The sequence below is a fragment of the Ambystoma mexicanum genome, chromosome 3q, assembly GCF_040938575.1.
Source record: "Ambystoma mexicanum isolate Mex_15411 chromosome 3q, UKY_AmexF1_1, whole genome shotgun sequence".
In the NCBI taxonomy this organism is placed as follows: domain Eukaryota; kingdom Metazoa; phylum Chordata; class Amphibia; order Caudata; family Ambystomatidae; genus Ambystoma; species Ambystoma mexicanum.
Genome location: NC_090926.1, coordinates 324,487,469 through 324,508,571, shown reverse-complemented (window position 1 = coordinate 324,508,571; position 21,103 = coordinate 324,487,469). Strand labels below are relative to the sequence as shown.

The window sequence follows — 21,103 nt, the reverse complement described above, 5'->3', positions numbered from 1 at the left end:
TAGTCATTGATTTGTTTTTTTTTTTTTTTTAAGTAATTTAACAATACAAAAATATTTTGTACTAAAATAAAGGAGCAGCTCTAAATCAATATTCTGCATATCTGCATTCAAAAGTTAAATGTGGGCTCAAAGGCTTATTTACACTGCGTGAAGCCCTCACCTGCTTGTGAAATGTTATTTAAACTACTAGTCTTCAAATTGCCCAAATGAGAACACTGAGCAGCCAGGTTCGGAGAACAGATTGTTCCCGCCACAATGCAGTCAGTACATAAAAATGGGATATAAAAGTAACCTCTTTGTAGGAGTATAAGCGGGTGCCTGTAAGTGGGCCATTTTAACAACTGTCGAAAAAAATGAAGGAAAGTAAGCATGAATGTGCATTTTCTGACATGGTCATAGCTTACATTTTAAAAAAGTAACTTAAATCGAGGCTATCTTATGAATGTGTTTCAAAGCCTGACAACTAAAATAAGACTTTGTATGCGTCATCTCTGTAACTGTACAGAACAAGCATTGGCACACGCTTCTCCATTTTGATAGTAAAAATCTCATCACAAACGGATTTCAAGTATCTCTGTTTTGGCAATCCTGATAATAAATGTTTCACAGAAGCATAAAAAACGTTCTCGTCTTTTTCGCATTCCAAAGATAACAAAGTCAGGATAGTTTCCTTTGGAAGGTCAAGTGCTAAAATTTCTATTTCAGTGTTCTTCTGGAGAAAATTTGTGAGGAAATTCTGAAGTTTTGAAAGTACTTGCATTTCTGTCCGCCGCCGCAAATTCGAAGACAGCTTTTCAGGAGCTATGACAGTCACATTTGGTGTTACAGCCACAGCTCCGTGTTGCTCAGACATGCCTAAAGTGCTGACAAATGATCCCTTGGAGTTGAGCAGTGAAGGATTCTCAGAAAGGTCTCTTGAATTTTTTTCATCACAGACTTTGGTCCTGAGTTTCTGAGCAAGGTGATCCACTAGATCGGACTCTAAAACACGCTTCTCGCTCTGTCGTTCTTTCTCAAAGGATTTTATCTTTACATGGCTTCCTTCTTTATCTGAGACAAAGGCAATAATGGCAATCCCAGCAAACCTGCAATACTCCTGGAGTTCTTCCTGGGACTGAGACCAGTCGTACATGATCTCGGCAGCGATTCCAGAAATCCACAGCTTCTGAATGATACCAATTGCTCTTCCCATTGATACCTGCCCTACGCTCACAACCAGCACATCACAAGTGCTCAAGGGGCAAGGTTCCTCTGCACTGGAAAAGGCCACACATATCTTATCCAAAGCAATACTGACACCAACTGCCAAGGGGCAATTCAATGGTCCCGTTTGCGGCCCCCTATACAGCGGAATCAGTTGATCATATCTTCCACCAGCTGCAAGAATTTCTGGAACAATCTTTTGTCTACGCTTGATAGATGCTACAAATTGAAAGATGATTCCATTATGTTGCTCGATCTTGTAGACAAGTCCAAGATTTACAACCACTTGCTGTTTTATGCAAAGCTTCTTTAAGATGCCCAAAACTTCCTCAAGGTCCTTCACACCCTGCTTAGCTAAGAAGCAGACTCCCGTTTTCTGTTTGGTCAAGGTGTTAATCATTGGCCCAATGTCTTGCAAATCTCCTTTTTGTTCCATAAAGCGATAAAGTCGAGATAATTGGAAACTACTGGGAGAAAGCGATAAGTTACAAAATTTTGCCTCAACTTCTCTTCTGCTTAGTTTTTCTGTCATGGCATCATAGAGTATGCTATAAACTTGATGAAGTTTGTCCTCGGGTACCCCACAGTGCAAGAGGATGGCTTTGAGTATTGCTGTATGATTAAGATAAACACTGTAGTTTCTATCCTGCAACACTGGAAATTCCTGAATAATCTCAGATATTAGATATATTGTCTCAGCTATTGGCATGTAGCTGTTTGTAGTTGGGGTGACCACATCAAACGCACATTCTATGAGCTCCTTTGGATGATATCTGTGCAGTTTCCTTGGCCTAAAAACTCGCTCAATACAATACCTCTTTAAATTTGAGACATTATTTCTGGCAACAAACCTTGCAAATGGAGTCCGTAGATCGTATGGAAGAGTCACTAACATTCCACTATGGTCCATAAAGCATGTAGTTTCATTACTTTCGTCCATTTTCTTGTTTCTGGGCATCAGTAAAGGTGTGTGCAACTTAACAGCCCCATGCCTTTTAAAGATCCGGCTAACTACTTCGCAGACATACTGCTGTGTCTTAACCAGATGAGGCGAGAAAAACCCCTTCAAGATATCACTGTCATATGTATAATCCATGGCTGGAGAGACGCGCTGGGAAAATATTTGACCCATCATTGTCCTGTAAGCTTTACCATCAATATTTGCTAGGGTGTGATGAAGCACTTCATGAAGCTCGGACTCTTCCATCTGTGGAGGGGGAAGGAGGTCACTTTTTAGCAGCTCCACTGCAGTTGGTCGGGCTGCAGGATCATGGTCCAAAAGCCAGGTGATAACCCTTTTCTGCTTTTCATTCTTTTCTATGGAAAAATCTTTTGGGAAGTTTAGAGTAGGCTGTCTTAAACTGCTAAGAACAGAGATCCTCTCAGAAGTTGTATCCATGGGATGATAACACATTTCAAAAAATATGATGCCCAAACTGAAGAGATCTACTTTTTGATTATATGTGGCCTTTGTGCTCCCTTGAACCTCTGGACTCACGTACAATGCAGTCCCAACCATGCCTGTCAAATGGACTTCCGGATCAGTTTGGACGGTGGATTCACCACACTGGTCTTCATCACCAGGTTTCGGATCGCCCGAGTAAGCTGGATGATCTGTAGCAAGGCCAAAATCTCCAATTTTCACATGATCTTCAGAATCCAAGAAAATATTCACAGGTTTCAAATCTCTGTGGATCATCCCTTGCTCGTGAATATATGCTAAGCCATCCAAAATTTCTCTGAAAAGTCTCCAAAGTCGACTTGTGTCCAGAAAAAGATTCTGATCGATTGTGTCCCGTAATGTGCTCTTTTCACAGTATTCCATCTGAATGTACAAATAATGTAGAGTAGGAACTGACTCAATCATTACTGCTTCATGGCTCTTTTCTGGATAAGGTTCATCATTACACTCTTTCCCTGAAATTTTTGGCGCAATTTCATCTTCATTTTCAAAAATAACTTCACTGTCCGAGTCGCTATCTGGCAAAAAGGACTGTGAAAACACATCCACATCATCATCATCCTCATCATCACTAGAATCTTTATTTGCTCCAACACAGCTTGCGCTTGAGGATCTTTCACAGGAGGTGCTCCACTCCACAGAACTTGTTAAAATGGGCGGTGGAGCATTTGCTTCAACATCATCAGATAACTCCAGCTTATTTTTTACATTTACCTGTGTCTTTGCACTATTTTTACTTTCAGGTGTTTCCATTTTGGATGGGCTAAGAGAGGGCCTTTCATGTTTTTCAATCCAAGCATTGTAGTAACGTACAATATTTTCATGGTTCAAACGTGAAAGTAAGGTCACTTCTCCTTTAATCCTTCGAAAGTGCTTGCTTGCAGGATTGATTTGAACACGTTTCACAGCATAGTAGCAGCCATCTAGCTTATTTTGGACTTTGAGAACAGCTCCGAAGGCCCCTTTCCCGAGTAACTGTAGCTCTTCAAACTCATTGAAATAACGTGAAAACTGGTGTTGCGTTTCCATGGGAAACGCAGATCCACTCACTTGAATGCGGGGCACAACTGTCTCAATGCAGTCTGCCCCAGAGTAATCATCAGGGCTGTCTGGGCCTAAGGGACTTTGCGGTGGAGGGTTAAGGAAGACATGAGCTAACAACTGTGAAGCACTCCACCTTTCATTGTCTTCCAAACAAACACATTTCCTCAAGAAATCTTGGAAATTACCTGGTAAGTCTGATGGAACAATTACTGGATATTCCTTGGTTAGCTCCCCCTGACACAGGGAAAGCAGGAGGAGACCCAACTTCCATATGTCACCCTTCTTTCCAGTCTTGTTCGGCAAAGCATCTCCACTGAATCGAACTTTTGTTTGCTCAAAAACATCTTCTTTACAAACATCTGCCAGTCGTTTTGAAATGCTATAGTCGGTTAGCCTAACCTTTCCTTCTGTGTCCACCAAGACACTCGATGAACAAAGCACTTTATGCACCACTGAGTTGCTATGCAAGTATTCAAGAGCAGACAGTATTTGAGAAGCATAATGGCGAAGTTGATCAAGTGGAACAGGTGTTTCTTTACTGAGGAAGCTGGAAAGGTTTGAGCCATTCACATGTTCAACTAAAATGTCAACCACAATAGACTCCTGCTGCTCGTGGGTGCTCATTGCTAGATAATGTACTACATTGGGATGGCTTAATTTAATGAGGGAATTGAATTCAGTTTCGGAACCGGAAATATGCTTTTTGCATTTGTCAACCTTGTCCTTTTCTTGACTGGTCAAGAACTTGCCCATTTTCTTCTTCCACTGAAGGACCCATTGATAAACGATGACAAAGTTACCCGAGTTCATATCTAAAGCATTGTAGGTTGACTTCCCAAGCTGTTCGCTCTGGCCAATGCATTTTCCCCTATGTACTGTAAGTTGACCTGCACATCCAGTGCTGAAGTGCAAAAGCCCATAGGATGCAGGTGCATCCTCGTTGCTAGACACTGAATACTGTCGGTCTCTCTTTGACCGCCCAGCAGAACTTGTCCGAGGCCTATTCACACCATGTTCTGTAAGTAGTCCTTGTGTAGTTGTGGGTGACTTCAAACCAACATGGTGGTCTCCAGCTGCCCCGTCTGAATTTGCAGTCCCTGAAATCTCTATGCTCTCCTGTTTGACCACCTCTTTCCTCTTGCGTTCTTCTCTTTTCTTCTCTGCCTCACGCCTCTGTATCTCGTCGAGGATTTCCTGCTTCATCTGTTCCTCTTTTTCTCTTATTTCTTGAATACGGCGTTGCTCCTCCTGCGCCTGCTTCTCCTGTTGCCTCTGCTGGTTATCCATCATCTCTTCGTGGAAAGATTTCGGCGGAGGCTTATTGCACTCACTGAGGAAGGACTTGGCATAGTCGGCAAGTTCGAATATCATGACCTCGCCCCGGCGCTGCTCAGCCAAGTGCTCAAGTCTGGTCTTCAGCAGTCTGACATTGTCATTGGACATGCCCCTCGCGTTGTGCAGCTCAATGAGGGGTGCCACATCAGGATAAGTGTGCGGGCATCGCACCTGCAAGTCCACGCCAACATAGACTTCACCTTGCCCCTGAGGGCGCAGAGCGAGGCAGATTTCAGGGGGGTTGTTCAACGTCCAGGGAGCCTCCCGTTTGAGATAAGTGAAATCCTCCCCGTAGATGGCCTCCAGTACCTGCAGCTCTGTCTGCTGCCTTTGGGAGTTCGGCTCCTTGGCTGGGCTGTCTGCAGGGTCCGTAGGTGGAACCTCTGGGCTGGGGGAGAGCATGGCAGAGCCTCTGCCCCCTGCCATCTCGGCATATCCACTACATGCCACCCTGTCGAGAAGACAAGCTACGAGACATGCAGTTAAACATCCCACAGCCACCTCACACGGGCAGCTTCCAACGGAGCAGCATAGACACGGTAGACGGACTAAGCGAGAACCCATAGGACAGGGAAACGGCCAAGAAGGCAGTAGAAAGAGAAAAGAGACAATCCGTCAACGGGGCAGTCGTTCGTTAATTAGAGAAAGTGTCATTGAAAGCAGAGAGCGTTCGACTTCTTCCGTTTTAGGTAGCGCATCGAACACCCTGAATAACACATTTGCTCATTCACTTAAAAAATACACGAAGGGAAATATTGAAACAAAGGAAACACGGCCTATCCCGGATTTGTCGGCCCGACTTAGATTCTGTACCGAGAAAGGCTGCTGGTTAAATTGTACCCCTCCGCTCCAACTCGCAGGTATTAAATGCATTCTGGGCTCCGACTATACGATGGCTGCCTGCTTACGTATCACTTTCGTTATAATTCGTTTATCTCCATAAAAAAAGAACGATCAGAAGAGCAGTAAGTCATAACAAACAAATTGATGACAATTGTGCATTTAATGCAGCCATCCTCATATTGTAATTCTTGTGAAATAGCATGACCGCGAACCTTCTATAATTCTGTCGTGGTCCTATTTATGCTGGCACGTTCCTCTCGATATGGTTATCTTTCATGCGTTAATATGGCGCTGGGATATAGTCTCCCCTGTCACGTTACTGTAGTCAAGTCTTTCTTCTGTTGCCTTTACAACGTCTGTCAAGCCGCTGTCTGTCTTGGAACGAAACTGGATTGTGCACACATCATTGCTCAGAAACATAGAGGCGGTTCACTGCTAATAATGGAAGGAGAGACAGCTACGGGGGATGAAAAAACAAACCCTGGGGCTGTGGAAGATCAGCTCCTGGAAGGAGAAACTCCCCTCGATCTTGCTCCCCTCGATCTTGGGGACACGGAGACAATTAACAGCGCTGCTGGACTTCCTGATCCCGGGGAGGGAGATGAAGAACCTGAAATATTCCATGACTGCAACCAAGAACCCGACGAAGAAACGCTGCAGGAGCTGGAAAAAGAGCTGAGTGCGGAGGAGCTGGAGGTGAGGGATCGAGAAAGAGTTCGACGGAAATAGGGGTGCAGGAGGGTAGCCCTACAGATAAGCGCTGTATCGGGCACTTTTACTCCCTAAAAGTTGTCAACTACCCCCCAAAAATAAAAGCAGGGAGTACATATACTCGCCAGAAAAAATCGGAAAAGACTAATAGGAACCTGCTCTCATCCACACAGCTCCAAGAATATGTTGGGCCAGTAGAAAACGTAGTTCCACAGAAAGCATTGTAACTGCCTGATGTGAAGAGGTAAAACTGTTTTCTAATGTGCAGGAATACCTTTTGTACGAAGAAATATTAGTTACAAAACAATTCTATTTTACAGTTAGAACCTATTTTAACCGCTTATAAAATACTGCTTTTGGGAATGTGACTTACTTTTTGACTCGCTAAAAATTATTTTACTTCCAATTCCCTAAAAAATGGGGAGTAAAATACTCTCACTACAAAATCTTATCTGCAGCTCTGGTGGAGGGCATAAACACTGCAGTGAGAAAGAAAATGTAGTTGAGATATGATTTGGGAGGATGTGAGAGCAGTTATGGCGAAGGGAGAGACGTAGGACACTGAAAGTGCGAGAAGAGTGACAAAATAATGGAACAAACGAGGAAGTGATAAATATTAGTAAAGCACGAGGGGTGGTCAGAGTAAATGCCATCTAGGTTTTATACACCACTTGTTATGGTGCATGTCTTCCTTTTGGAACCTGACCTGCAACAACAGGAACAGACAATCTGCTTTTCATGTTTGTTTGTTTATTTGTTTGTTAATGCGCACCAAGCCCTTAGGTAGACGGGCGCAACAGAAGCAAGAAATCATAAAACTTAGTTGCAGTATAAAGGTAGCAATACATAGAGCAGTAATTGCAGTAGGAACAGAATTCAGGTACAAGATACTTTAAATAGAAAAGCAGTAGTCTAGGTCAGTCAAAAAGGAGGCATTGTCGTAGTTAGGTGTCGTTAGTATGTAACCAATTGAGTATTTTATGTCTGAATATTGGGTAGGGTTGTTCTAGTCTGAGATCTCTTGGTTATTTGTTCCAGCATTGTGCCGCTTTAACAGGGAAACTGGTTCCTCCTGCAGTCGAGTGTTTATACCTAGGAGTCTCCAGCATAAATGAGTTGACAGATCTTGTGGGGCGAGTGGCTGATCTTCTAGTAATTTTATCCATCAGGTATGGAGGTGCTAGGTTATTCAGGCATTTGGAGTTGAAGGATGCTGTTTTGAGGAGAATTCTGTCCGTAATTTTCAGACAATTAACCTCCTTTCTGAATTCGGTAATATGTTCTCTGTAAGGGATGTTCAGTGCAGCCCTCAATGCGTTATCCTGCAGTCTTTGGATTTTGTCTGTAATGTATTTGTTGGCTCCTGAGTACAGGGCATTGCAGTAATCTAGTCTTGACATGATAAGAGCATTGGCTAGTGTGGTGCAGCTCGCTCTCGAGAGGTAGGGTCTGGCGGCTCTAATGAGTTTGCAGGTGTACGTTGTGGATGAGGCAAGGGAGTTAACTTGCTTTTTGAGATTGAGAGAGGAGTCCAAGTAGAATCCTAATGTTTTGACTACAGGCATCACCTTGATAGGGTTGTTATCAGTGTTGAAGGATGTGTAGTTTGGGGTTTGTTTTTGGATGTTGGCTTCAGAGCCTAGAATAAGTAACTGTTTTTTCATCGTTCCCAGGATTCTTTAAGATTAGCCGGTACTGTATTAGTTTTAAATGAGTTTATTAACTTGAAGATAAAAGGAGCTAGGTCTCTAGCTGCGTCCTTTATTATCTGTGCTGGGCATGTCGCCTTTGCAGTTAGGTTTGAGGGAGAGTATTATTTTTTTCTGTTTCAAGTATGCAGACCGTCTTGAATCTAAAGGGTGTGGTTGTCCTGGTCGCCAAAGGTTGGTTAGTTTGTTGGTCAGTGAGTGGTAGTGAAGCCTTTTTTTTGCAATTTTGCATTGTAAGGACAACATTTTATTTGATAGTGCGTTTTGAATGTTAGTGCACCATGCTTTGTCTTTTGGGGCATTGTCTACCGGTTGAATTGGGAATTCTAATTCGTGGAGGATGGAGAATAGTTCTTTTGTGTTAGATTTCGCTTTCTCGATCCTGTCATTGAAGGTGTTCTTTTTAGCTTTAGTTATTTCTTTTTTATACATTCTTGCGAATTCTGTTAGGTTGTTTTTGTTATTTTCAGAGGGGGACTGGCGCCAAATAGACTGGAGTTTTCTTTTTTGTGATCTTAATGATTTGAGTTGGGGGGGGGGGGGGGGGGTGAACCATGCATTCAGGTGCGCTACTTGCCTAGCTTTGCGCAGCTTGACGGGAGCAATTGTGTCTAAGCCCTTAGACATAGCATTGTTAAAGGTATTTACCAGTGCGTCAGGGTTGTTATTTTCCATTCCAGCAATGGCTGGGAGGAGAGGAGGGATACGTTTTTCAGCAGTGATATCTTTCTTACTTCTGGTGGGAAGAGGTGGTGCCACATCATTAGACTTGGGGCTGAGGAGGTCTAAGGTGGCAGAGAAATTTATTAAGTGATGATCTGTCCAGTTTTGTGGGACAATATCGGTAATGTTGATGTTACAGTTTAGTTCAGAAACCCAGTCTAGGGTTCTTCCTTTGATATGTGTAGGTGAGAGGACTTTTTGGGTAAGACCATAGTCATTTAATAAGGCAGCAATAGATTCAGCGTGTTTGTTGTCAATATCATTGAAGCCTAGATTGAGGTCTCTCATCAGTAGAGTTTGAGAGTGGTCTTGGGTGTTGTCGGCTAGCAGACTAGTTAGGTCGTCTTCAAAGGTGCCTAGAGGCCCAGGGGGTCTGTATATCAAGTGGATAGTTAGGGTCCGGTTATTAGAGAGGGGCAGTTTGGCGGTGAGTGTTTCACAGGATATGAGAGGGGCTGAGGTAAAAAGTCTAATAGGGTAGGTGGTTTTGAAAATAATGGCTAGGCCGCCACCTCTGGCATTGGGCCAGTCCACTCTAATAATTTGGTAATTGTCAGGAACTACTAGCATGAGTGTTGGTCCTGCGGCCTCATGTAACCAAGTCTCGGTTATGGCCAGTAAATCAAGATTGTCGTTATTTAAGATGTCTGAGATTTCAGTAGCATGGGCTACCATAGATCTAAAATTTATAAGGGCTCCTGTTAGCACTAGGGTGTTGTCGGGGTTGGTAGTTAGCAAAGTTTTGTGAGAGAAGGTGTCTCGGGAAGTATGATTTTTAGGGGGAGTTTTGTCCGTGGTAGTAGTAATTTGCTTTGGTGTAGAGGAGGGGTTCTTGGACTGAGAAGTAGTAATATTATTAGCGTTAATAGGTAAGATACTGTAAGGTTCATAGATAGGAGACCATCTAGATCTAAGTCTCCAGTTTCTGTCCTTGGGAGGGTTTATTGTGATGGCAGTGGTCATGATGGTTAAGATGGCACTGGTAAGTAGTGCCGTCTGGACTAGTGTGATCGAGTAGGCAGCGGTCATTGTCATGGCTATGCTAATGTCATGCTAACATCTAAGTGTTAGTTCAGTGTAGATGGAGGGGGGGTATTACCTCTATGCTATACCTATCGGTTAGTTGTAGTTGGAACACATCTCGGCTAGTCAATACAAAGTATACGTAGGCTAAATGCAAATTATAGGCAGAGGGCACACTAAATGCAAGTTATAGGCAGAGGGCACACCTGGCTAGTCAATACAAAGTATACATAGGCTAAATGCAAATTATAGGCAGAGGGCACACTAAATGCAAATTGTAGGCAGAGGGCTATTCAGTGTAGCCTAGTAGCAGTAATAGACTAAGATGCATATGAACATTTCGCTTAAATAATAGGCACATATACGTATAGTAGGCAGTGTGCGGCTTTAGGTAGATGTTACTGGTAACACCGTAATGCGTAGACTAATTGCCATGATCCCTGTGGGGGCTAGTGAAACCATAGCAGATGTAGCTGTTGTTAATACCATCTAGGACAGTAGTTACCAGTTAACTCTTAATACAGTAGATGTAACGCATTGGGTAGTCATGGTGCACTGTACAGGCACATGATGTATTACGCGCACTATTAGTGCATGTTGGGCAGTAGAGGATCGCAGTGCAGAGAGAGCAGTTCGTATCTTAGAGTTAGATGCGGATAATGTTAGAATGAGGGCTCACAGTAGATTACTGGCGATAGGGAGCGAGTTTCTTACGCTTACCATCTCAGCAGGAGCGGGCGGTGCGAGGATCGGGGAGCAAGGGATTCCTGCATAGCCTCTAGCCATTCTCTGGACAGGCTCAGGACAGGTCCTGCTCCTTTGTGTTTGGTCCTTCGTGGGCTGGTCCAGCGAATCGCCTTCCGGCGAGCGATTGGCTAGGATAAAGGCAGTGTGGGCCAATCAGTTACACGGTGTAGAGCAGGGGTAGGTCAGGCATCTGCACGGCAAAGCCCGGTGGCCATCTTGGATCGGGGGCAGCCTTGTGTAAGGCAATGGATGCACAATTTCTGTGCTCAGCTTTCTTCTGGGGGCAGTTTCTGGCCACGGCAGTAATTTTACATGCCTTGTTGTCACATGTATGCTATTGTAGGCAGCGTTTTTACTGCTTCAGAAAAAAAATGCTGGGGGAAGGCAGGTATGGTATGAAAGGCACATAGCCTACCTTGCACTGGCATTGGAGTCCCCGGCTCTAATCCGACACGGGTCCACTGCTCCGGCAGTGTAGGAGCTCCTGCTCCTTAGGAGGGGGTCAGGTGGGACAGACAGTGGGTGGGACAGACAGTGGTCGAAGTGTAAACAACAAAAAGTACTGGAACTATGTTCCCCTGCCCCACCTTCTACTCACGCTCCTCCAACTCTCACAATACAAACACCATACCTTCCTTTTCTCCACTGCACCCCACACTGCTATGTTTACAACAGTAAAGACAGACGAATTGCCACAAAAGAAAATGCAGCATTTAAATAACCACCATTAGTTGATCATTGTCCCCCACAGCATGCAGCTTTAAGCAGCCTCCCTCTTCAGTCACCCATCATTCCCACCTCTGAAGAAACACGCCTAGGGCTGTAGCCAGACACGCCTGCCATTACCTGTACAGACACTGTGGCTGTAGGAATCCATGATTAATCTCAGAAGGCACAAACCAGTGCGGATAACTGGGCTTTGTGACTGCTCGACAATTAACGTTATGTCCCAGGCAGTCGATACAAAGGAACAGCAACCCAGCATCTGCTAGATCGCTCAGCATGGTGTGCCACTGGAGTGTTGCCCGCACGACCCAGCTTCAAATCCCCAGCAGGGAAGATGTTACTAAATACATAAATGAAGGAATCCATCACTGCTGTCCTGGAATGGTGCTCTGGGTTAAATAAAGGGAATGATCACTGATTTACCAAAATAGTAGGTGAATGTCATACCCTTTAGTTCCTGCCCACTTTGACCTATGGCTATAGAAGGCCTACGTTTTGGAATATTACAGTACCAGACTGCCCCTGTATGTGCGGTTACAAGATAGGATCCCGTTGTTCCCCTTAATGTGTCACTCACTGGCCTCAATTAGCTATGACTAGTTGTGACATAATGGCTGCTAAAGTGACATAATTATACAGCCACACGCATGGTATCTCACATTATCAGCTTGGTGAGGTAACCTAATCACCGCAATGGCCCGAGGCCCCAATAGGTTTGTGGAGCCTGCCATCCCCTCCCCTACTGCTTTAAAGGTAGAGGGAGGCGACCGACAGGCAAAGCCACAGGGCGAAGGCCCAGGGAAAAGGCCACGTCGGGAGCTCTCGTCTGCTCTATGCTGCTCAAGGGGGCGCCTAACAACACAAGGTAAGAGCCCCTCCTCCCAGCGGCTCACCGTCCTATTAGCGGGGAGGCTATCTGGATTACGAGCCCGCACGACAGCCCTACCTGCCCGCACTGCTCCCTTGTCGTGGCGCTGCAGAAATGACCGCCTGTGCACCAGGCTAACCCTCCCCTCCGCTGCACGTCATGTTCCGACCACCCTATGGTGGACATCTGCCCCCTTCCCGACCTACCACCACCACCACCACCCGCCCCCTCTACATCATGGCCACCCGCTAATGGTAAGGCCCCCAGCACCCTTGTCCACGAAGGAGGCATCCCAGCACAGGAGCCTCCTCATGCATGACGCCGAGTAGGGATAAACTGTGTTTCCCTGCAGGGCGCCGGCCATCAGCACAGAACCTTGAAAAAACAGTACAACCTTCAAAACCCACAGGTATCACCGCCACCATGAACTCCTCCCCCCCGCCCCGGACTACAGCCACTATCACCGCCACTGCTGAGCATGATGTGTGCACCTCCACTACTGCCATTGTGAATCATATGCCCCACCATTATTGCCACCATGGCTACTATTGCTGTTCATGACATATATGCAGCCGCTATTGCCAATGATGTTGTACTTGTAGGCGCCTCCAGCATTGCTACTGTTGAACATGGTATATGCCTCCCTACTGCTAATGATAAACCTGATGTGTCCACCCCCAGCACTGCTACTGTTGAACGTGGTATATGCGCCACTACTGCTAATGATAATCCTGATGTGTGCACCCCCAAACCGGCTACTGTTAAACATGATGTGTCCGCCACCGCCATTCTCACCAAGGCTGCCGCCTTAACTGCTACTGCTGAACATGACCTGTGCGCTACCTCCAGTGCCTCCAAAACCACGTCTGACCACACTACCAGCCCAACCACTGTTGCTCATACTGTAAATACCAACTCTCCTAATGGATGTCCCCAGGCGGGTGTTGTCACTAACAACAAGCCCACCGCACCCTCCCCCCCACCCCCAACTCGGCGAGCCCAAGCAAGCCATCCACACTCAAGTGTGCCCTCATCAAAGCGCGATCCCTCTGTGCGCACGCTCTAGACATCCATGACCTTCTCTGTAAATCCAACGTGGCCCCACGAAGCCTCCAGCCCAGCACTGGCCCTTGCCCTGTCCAATGGTTACACAATGTTTAGACAAGACCGGAATTCACAAAAGGGAGGGGTGGTTGCACTGATTGCAAAGCAATCCATCCCCATCCTAAGAATCCAAGGAGACCTTTGACATAACTGCGACTACATGCTCATCAAAATCAACCCCTCGCCTAGCTGCACCATCACCGTCCACGTCACCTATCGCCCACCAGGACCAGCGGCAGAATTCCAAGAAGCACTCCTACCTGCCATCAGTGACAACCTCAAGAAAACCACCATGTCCATCCTCCTCTGTGACATGAACCTTGGTCTCAATGACCCTGCAGATGGGAATGCCGCCTCCCTCAATAACGCCCTCGCCACAAGTTGCTTCAAACAAGCAGTGTTAGAACCAACCCATAGCAAAGGTTGCATCCTGGACTGGATCAGCCAACACAACTGCCCGTTATCGATCCCAGTCATCACCCCCATTCCTTGGTCGGACCACTCCGTTATCCACTTCAATCTCAACGACGCCAGAACTCCTATCACCTCCCAAGAAACACTGCCGCCCGCCCTCACCAGGAGCGCTAAGCAACTCACCAAGTAAACACTACTTCCACACCTCCAGGTCCCCGAACTTGAACACCACCCTCGCAGCAACCTACAACTCCATTATCACCAAAGCCATAGACACCATTGCACCACTCGCGCAAAGGAAAGCCAAACCCACCAGAAAAACAAACTCGTGCTTCACCCAGGATCTCCTGAAACTACGCTTACAAAAACGATCAGCTCTCTCAGCATGGCAAACGAACCCCAGTGACACCACCAAACAAGCCTTTAAAAACATCTCTAAACAATACAAATCCGCAAACATCACAGCCAAAGGTAACTCCTTCAATGCCAGGATAGCCAACGACAAATCTGGATCCAGAGAAATCTTTGCAATCTTCAGAGAACTGGATACTCCTACTCCCCCCTTCTAACCCCTTGAATAAAGACAAAGAATGGTGTAACAACACGACATTCAAGATGCCATGCTCAATAAACTGAACACCCTACAAGAAAAAATCATCAGCCACCAAAAAGCCTTATCGCTACAACTATCTGACCTACACCAGAACATCCCATCTGAAATTCCAGCTTTCTCATTCCAGGAGATAACAGAAGAGGAAGTCCTACCCATACTCAACTCGATCAAGCCCTCCAACTGTAAGGGCGACTCATGGCCGGCCCAGCTAATCAAGGACAGCGCCCCCACACTGGTACCATTCTTCACGGCCTTCATCAACGCTTCTTTCAAATCAAACCAAGTGCCTTCCTGCCTCAAAGAAGCATGGGTGCGCCCACTCCTGAAAAAACCTACACTTGACCCAAAGTCACCAGGGATGTAAAGACCCATCACGACGGTTCCCTTCCTTCTGAAGATTTTGGACAAAGCTTCATACCTCCAAGTACATAAATACCTTGAAGCGCATCACCTGCTTGGTCTCCGGCAATCCGGCTTCCGCCCCAACCATGGTACAGAAACCGCACTATTGGATCTCAAGAACCAAATCGATGACCTCAGAGACGTAGGCAAACCGGCCCTCCTACTACTCCTTGACCTCTCCGCGGCTTTCGACCTGGTCGACCATGACACCCTCTGCCACCACCTCTCAACAGCAGGCAACTTCATCAGACACCACTGCATGTATCGCATCCTTCCTCAGGGTTAGAGAAATGAGTCTTTTCAGACCAAGCCTGTGCCCAACCTCATCTAATTAAGTGTGGGGTCCTGCAAGGGTCTTGTATATCTCCCACACTGTACAACCTATTCACAAGGTCACTATTCAAATATCTCGATTCACATAAACCAACTACACGGACGATACACAGGTCCTCATCCCTCTTACAGGCGATTACGAGGCTGACCAAAAAACTCTGAACTCCACCTACACCACCATCCAAACTTGGATGGCTGAAAACTGACTCTGCCTCAACAGTGAAAAGACAGAACTACTTATCATCGGGTCTCCGATCACAATCAAAAAAGTGGGATCCCAATATGACTCCTTTCTCATTGACAACTCCCGCATCTCGGTATCCCAGTCAGTCAAAACTCTGGGCGTATACCTGGACTCAAACCTCACCATGAATAGCCAGGTGAATGCAATCACTTCAGCAGCAGCCTACCACTCGAAACTTATCACTGCCGCAAGGCCCTTCCGGTCATAGCAAAACTCCCTCACCATCGCCAGAGCAATCATAGGTTCCCGCCTAGACTATTGCAACGCACTCTTACTAGGCACTTCAGCAAAAAACATCAAGAAACTTCAGACGGTGCAGAACAATGCCCTCAGAGCAGCCACCGGAGACTCAAAAAGAGACTACATCTCGGCCACCGGGAAATCCGTCCACTGGCTACCCGTCAAGGAATGTATCCTTTTTAAGTCACTGGCACTTGCCCACAAATGTTGCCACGACACAGCACCTCGCTACCTTGCGCAAAGATTCTCTGTGCCCCCCTCAAACAGACCCATCAGATCAGCCACACCAACCGACTAACCATTCCTAAAAGCATCAGGACTAGAGCAGGCAGCTCCAGCTTCCCAGTTCTTGCAGCTACCAACTGGAACCTGTTACCCCCCTCCATCAGAGGCATCGAGTCCCACTCGGTCTTCAGAAAAGCAATAAAAACCATGTTGTTCGTGTAAACCCCACGTTGGACCTGGTACCGAATGTATGTACTTCTCATAGCTCCTCTTCCTACCCATCTCAGGGGTAACTTTGGAGCGAAACTACTGCGTGTTCCAGGCCTACTGCAACTGAGGTCGTGGTACCCAAGACCCTGCCAATCAAAGTGACAGAACCACTGTAAGAGCCTTCCACAAATCTTCCTGGTTGAGAAGGGCAGAGGAAATTACTCCCCTGAAGCCCTGGACTGGGTTTCTCCGCAACTGCAAAGCCCAGGAAGCACCTCAAAGTCTGTCTTCCCATTTCAAGGCTATTTACATTCTGGTTCCACTATGCTCAGCTCACTTGCACTCCAAGTACTTTGAATTGCTTGCCTGTTCTAGACGTCAATTCGACCCATTGAGGCAGACCGCCTCAACTCAATTACTCGCTCGACACCAGTGAAAGCAACCAACTCTGTGTCCCCACCGCCGACTGGAAACCATGTCCTCGCCTAAGGCAGATGCTGGCTCGACTGGTTTAAAGATATCGACTCGCCATTTTCGAACGCCGACTAGATATGCAGGGAGTTGCATTTCAGGCCATCTCATCGCCTATTCACCTATGATTATGAACGACTTGACTGCCTCACCACCATTTAGACTGCAGTAAAGTACCTACAGGCCCAGCTTGTTGGGCAGAATCCTGGCAGGTCCCTTGGGGACCACTGCAAGAAGATTAAGACTACAGGAGTAAGCGGTAAACCCAATTGGTAGGAGTCTGTACCACCTAGGTTTACCTGGTAGCTGTGGCTGAGCAGTCAGACTTCTCTCAAGAAGAATAGGGCAGTATATAGAGTATACACAATAGGGCTAAAAACACAGTAGAGCAAACAAACACTGACCAGAGCTTTGTACCAAAAGTATATAATTATTTATTTAAAACACACTTTAGGCAATACTCTAGCACTGTAAATCAAAAGCAAGTTAAAACACAGTCAGGTAAAGTATACACACCTCCCTTGATAACTATTAGACAAGTCGGAGTTAAAACACCACGATTTGTTAAAACAGATGTGAGCGCGTAACCTAGATGGCACTCCAATAGTTAGAGGGAGAGAAAAAGGCAGAGCATAGAAATAAAACGGGACCCAACACTTTTAGGAGTTCTCAGCAAGGGACTAAAGGCAGTATACACTGTAGAGCCAAAGTTCATAGCCCAGGCCCACTTTAAATGGAGCAAAGCGAAATGTGCCCAGGATCACATGGTTTAAAATGCACTAAAAGTCTTTGCAGAATGTTCAAAAGAGGTTGGGGTGATTCAAGAAGGTAAAGTTAGAAGGTCTGGGGACAACCCAGTTGGAAAGCCAAGGATTTAAGGGTCACCTTGGGCAAACCGAAGAAAGGGAGGCCAGGCAGAACACAGTACCTTAAAGAGAGAGGAAGCTCCAGCGGTTGCAGTTGTTCCTGGCAGTGGTTGCAGTTCATTGTTTCGACCAGGGGAAGAGAGGATCTTGTCGAGGAGGAAACGTGGAGTCGATGCACTGCACAGGGATGAAACCAGCCGCGGAGTTCGTCGGTAAAAGGTGCGTTCCTTTTATTCGCAGTCAAAAGTGGTGAAGCTTGGCTATCCGGCCGCCGGGGTGCTTGGCATGGGTGATTCAACCAAGAGACATCTTTGGAAGGCGAAAGGGGCAAACTGGTTGGTCCCACCAGCTCAGAGGAAGAAGACTCGTCCAGCAGAAGATCTTCTCTCGTCGTTGGGAAAGTGGTGAGTTTGTTGCAGCAGGGCTCCACCGGTGGTGTCGTCGTTGCAGATGGCTCAGCTTCTCCCTCTTCGGATTCTTAGGTCCTGTGGCGACTTCTGAAGTTCCAGTCCCAAAGGCCCTGCTTTTATGCAGAAAACCCCCCATTCAACAGCCTAGCTGTCACTCACACATGCTAACTGGGCCAATCAGAATAGAGTGCGACTTGAGTTGCTAAGGCAACGCAGTCAAGGGTGCCAATTCCCCTCTCCACACATCCTGTGGAACCCAGACAGAGTGGCACCATTTGGAGGGCTTCTGTGGAGAAGCCCGCCAAAAAAGTAGAACAAAGGACTCAACCTTGGTTAGAGTTACAGAGACGGACACGAACGCCATTTTAGAAAAGAGTTCTGGCAAAAAGACCCAACCGTTGATTTAATATTAAATAACTAAAGCGGCGGTATCTTTAACATTGCACCAAAAAGTGGTGCGTTTAAAATCAATGGGAAAATCCCATAGGAAATATTCTGGTGGAATATTTTGCGTGGTAACCACTGCCACCAGCCAGAAACTCGACAAGGGGGGAGTGGACAGTGCCCCCTTGAAAACAGACCCAGGGGCAATCAAATTAACCCCTTCAGTACTTCAACAATATGATGGTTTGTACTGGTTCTGTTCACAATTTTGGACTAGTAAAGTCAATGGTGACTTTACATGGTCTGGGAGACAGTAGTCAGTCCCAGGGTATGGAGTCTATGTTTGGGGGTCATTATGACACCCCTGTGTTTCTGCACTGAGGGTGCTCTGTAACGCACATAAAAAAATAAATGATACCCTATGGAGTAAAAGACCCCATAGCCCATAAGCACACAAAGAGTCAGACATACCTCAAATCATGCCTAAGAGTGGGAGAAAAAGAGTCTCACTCTTGGTAGAAGAAAAAAAACAAACCCCAAAAATCCAGCAAAGCTGCTCGTGGACTCACTAGGTTTGGGAAATTAGCCTTATAAGAGAATTCTCCCTAACACTGCTCAATGCTGGTGAGCCCATAGGAGAAGAAACCAAAGGTATTTAAAGAGGCCCTTTCCCTGGGTTCGAACTAAAGGCCCCAAGTGACTTTTATGCCCTCTTTCTCTACCTTTTTTAAAGAAATCTTAATTAACTTGACATGTTGGTGCTGAAAGCTTCGCCTATTTGCCTCTTGTCCACAAACCCAGAGTACTCCGTTATTCTAAAGTCTGCTTTCTCTGTGTTTTCCTTTACAGGCATTGTCCAGTAGTGTTTTTATCGGTTGTGGGCATTTTTTTTAGGTTCAACAAATGTCCTGCAGATCGCAGTTTCAAATTCCAGCAAGGCCCACTCAGCCTTTCATACTTCCAACGTCGATAAATGACTACCAATTTTGATTGGGTAATCATATTATTATGACTTCAGAGTCATTGCTTGAAAGGGGCACTCTGGAGAGGCCATCTTCCGGCTTATCTGTCCGACTGGGACAGGGTGCACCGCATCTCACCCTCTAGTCTAACCACCTCGACGTACGGTTTACCCAAACTCTGTAATGAGATGCCTACACTGCAGAATCTGAGTAGAAGAAAAGAATTGGAAGCTGCCATTTATCATTCAACTAAAGACTTTAAAGGAATTCCGCTTTCTCACCTCAGGCGACCACTAATAGCCCTTATCTCTAGATATCTTCTGATACTGCCTCCTGATTAGCGCACGTTCTTTCTCCAGAAACTCCTGACATTTTTTTTTGTTTACCTGCTCTTCATCACAGAAACCTGTCTCTGGTCATCTCTATCCCATCAGACCACAAGATTATATGTGCAAATTGCAATAATAGGAGGCGGAGGGATAGCAACCTGTCTGTAGATCACCAACTTCAAACTATACTTCGAGATTTCTGGCTGGAGAATGAAGACGACTCTGCCTTGAAGTTGCTCAGAGCTAATCTCCCAATTGGTTAAAGGTCCCGTTCACATAGCTGGTCACGTTCTGGATGGCATGTTTTGCAACTAAAATATAATCTCAGTCTGCTCTTCAATACACCTTTCCAAAGGAGACAAACTAATCATACCATTCAGAATATTCAAACACCACCCTATGTTGAACTGTCAAAAGAGCCATCAACAATGACCAAATGCTGCAAAGAAATACAAATCAACCCTCTGCTAGACATTGTATGTGAACTCCACAACATTCATAACTGATCATTTCCGCCTTTTGTAAGTATCGCCCCTAGAAAACCTTTCAAAAACTCTCCCAAAAAAAGAAACTAGCTGAATGCTAAACTGGAAAAAATCTGGAGGAAAAACAAACTATAAACTTAATCATGTGCCCATCATCAACAGCTACGATGTATACAGAGCAAAAGTAATTGAAGCAAACCAAGCACACTACTTCACACACATAGAATCGGTACAACAATCCCAAAAAAATGTATAAGAACATCCAAGAATTAAAAAAGGCCAACAGCCTGCAACATTAATTCCTACTAGCAATGCTCCAAACCCAAATGATTCTCGACATCCAAGAATACCTTGACAATAAAGGACGCTCCAATTTGTATGTCTCAAATGACACTAGATTGATGCCTTGCACCACGTCCTCCACAACCTCTCTAACCTCCTTTTGCCTTGTCTCAGCAGAGAACTTGCTCGCTAACATCACCTAACCAAACTGGATCTCCACAGGATCTGTGTTCTCCCAATTAATACAAATCCATCATGCAATATCTTGAACTAATACCTATTTTCGCTACCCTTCCTTAATGACTCCATCAGCACAGGAAGCGTCACTGCTCTGTTGAAATCTGCATGCATCAGACCTCTGCACAAAAAGGCCATAGCAGACTCGAATGAACCAGGTAGCTACTGCCTAATCTCAAACACTCCTTTTATCGGGAAACATTTGGAAACATTGATGTACAGTCAACTCCTGGACTTTATCAAAACCAACAATCTGGATAAGGCACAGCATTTTAGATAATTCTTGGGCACAGAATCAGCTATGCGTTAGATCTGGGACACTGTTCAGACTTGATGGTCGTGCAGATTATAGAACCTCCGTCCCCAAGTACCACACGAGCAGATGGTAAATAACTGCTCGTGCAGTCCTTGAATCCACAGGTGTAGAGTGCTGTCGGGCTGGAACCAGGAACGCCGGAAGGACCCCCCCAGACCACTGCAAGGCAATCAATGAGGTTA

At 45.8% G+C, this 21,103-nt stretch overlaps 2 protein-coding genes across 2 annotated transcripts in view; one reads left to right on the top strand and one right to left on the bottom strand.

Annotated features, from left to right (window-relative positions):
- Positions 1 to 260: 260 nt before the first annotated feature.
- On the bottom strand, positions 261 to 5,598 carry EIF2AK4 (eukaryotic translation initiation factor 2 alpha kinase 4). Its single transcript, XM_069653903.1, has one exon. The coding sequence runs from the start codon at positions 5,468 to 5,470 to the stop codon at positions 464 to 466; it is 5,007 nt and encodes a 1,668-aa protein (XP_069510004.1). The 5' UTR covers positions 5,471 to 5,598; the 3' UTR covers positions 261 to 463.
- A 641-nt stretch (positions 5,599 to 6,239) lies between these two features.
- TTC1 (tetratricopeptide repeat domain 1) overlaps positions 6,240 to 21,103 on the top strand; it is a 104,082-nt gene continuing 89,218 nt past the window's right edge. The window contains exon 1 of the mRNA XM_069653904.1: positions 6,240 to 6,583. Within this exon, the coding sequence (XP_069510005.1) occupies positions 6,329 to 6,583 (255 nt within the window). The 5' untranslated portion in view covers positions 6,240 to 6,328. The remainder of the gene's footprint in view (positions 6,584 to 21,103) is intronic.

Bases quoted from the DNA above. Each gene is read 5' to 3' on its own strand.
- EIF2AK4 (XM_069653903.1), bottom strand. From the start codon at position 5,470: ATGGCAGGGGGCAGAGGCTCTGCCATGCTCTCCCCCAGCCCAGAGGTT.